General features: G+C 52.5%; 1 protein-coding gene across 1 annotated transcript in view; it reads right to left on the bottom strand.

Moving 5' to 3' along the window:
• The window catches only part of LOC113208687 (voltage-dependent calcium channel subunit alpha-2/delta-4-like), a gene marked incomplete in the record, with an annotated part of 15,903 nt that extends 14,669 nt beyond the window's left edge, over positions 1-1,234 (bottom strand). The window contains 3 exon segments of the mRNA XM_052264687.1: positions 28-114; positions 805-941; positions 1,044-1,234. Of these exon segments, the coding sequence (XP_052120647.1) occupies positions 28-114; positions 805-941; positions 1,044-1,197 (378 nt within the window).
• Between the last annotated feature and the right edge of the window lie 14 nt (positions 1,235-1,248).

The following is a 1,248-nucleotide window of genomic DNA, read 5'->3' as shown; positions in this document are numbered from 1 at the left end:
TCTCGTCTCATTTCCGTTTTCCCTCACCGTCGAGTTTCTTCTGTCGAACACTGGCGCGCTCACAGACGTCATCAGCTGACCGTATTTGACTTCGTCACGCAGAAGACTGTTGCCCTGCGGAAAGAAATGGCAAAGTTTTTTTTTAGTCGAATTCAAATCCCAGTCGTGTGCGACCTTATGCCTTGCGCCATCCCCTTGCTCGGGCGTCTGAGTTATTTTTTTCTCCGTCCCTTCCCTCACACTTTTCTTTTTTCTTCGCAAAGGAAGGATGGCGGCGAAGGCGATGGGACAGACGACTCCGGTCGTCAACACATGGCTGCCAACTACGGGAAAACAAACCCGTTCCGCCGACCACCAAACAAGAAACAAACTCTTCTTCAACACTGTCTTATTAATACCGGGCCGAAAACTCTGGCCACGTTTCTTTTCCTAGTGGATGCAGGCAGCACCGCCGCAGACTGGGGCCCGGGGGCCGGGGCAGGACACTCTCATCGCCGTGGTCGCCTAGCTTGCCAAAATGTTGGTACTCCTTTTTTGATTGCAACATTTAGTCCGTCTTTTGGAGAATGACAATTTTGGCATATTTGCTAGCCAAAAACTTATCTTCTTTCAAAAGAAGGCTGACTCTCAGCCGCTTGGAGGGCCAAATTTTAGCAAGCAAAGAGACCAAAAATTAGCAGTCTTCAAAAGTCGCCTAAAATTTTCCGACCGAAAAGGAATGCCAAGATCAGGCCGGGCCTTCAGGAGGGGCCTCTAGGGCAGTTCTTTGACCCCTTCTACCCATCCCCGCGACCCTACGCTTACCTTTCCGCCCCTGTATACCGGCGTCCACTGCACGGGGTGCTCGTTCTGGTACATGACGAGAGGCCTGGACATGACCTGGACATACTTCAGCACTTGGGCGCGCACATCCTTCCGGTTGTTTAACCGGTTGAAGTACCCTGCAAAAAACAGTAGTAAAAACCATTAAAATGTCATAGAAACGACGTGACATATAAACCACCTTTGAATAGAATGGAAAGTCAGTCTCCGGCCGGGCGCACCTTTGTTGCCGCAGGCGATCTTGTGCATCTCGGAGGCGGCCGTAGAGTCCTTGCCCACCAGGTAGGTGAACATTCGGACGGGCATGTGCGGCCAGTTGTAGTGCTTCAGGACGTCCTTGTAGGCGGGCTGCACGGGCCCAGCCGTGATCAGCATGATGGCCTGGTTGCACTGGCTGCCCTGGCCGGTGCGGTTGTACTGGACAGA

The sequence above is a fragment of the Frankliniella occidentalis genome, unplaced genomic scaffold (genome assembly GCF_000697945.3).
Source record: "Frankliniella occidentalis isolate FOCC.00 unplaced genomic scaffold, Focc_3.1 Scaffold20, whole genome shotgun sequence".
Lineage (NCBI taxonomy): Eukaryota > Metazoa > Arthropoda > Insecta > Thysanoptera > Thripidae > Frankliniella > Frankliniella occidentalis.
Note: the sequence above shows the minus strand (reverse complement) of the source record. Positions and strands in the feature narration are given on the sequence as shown.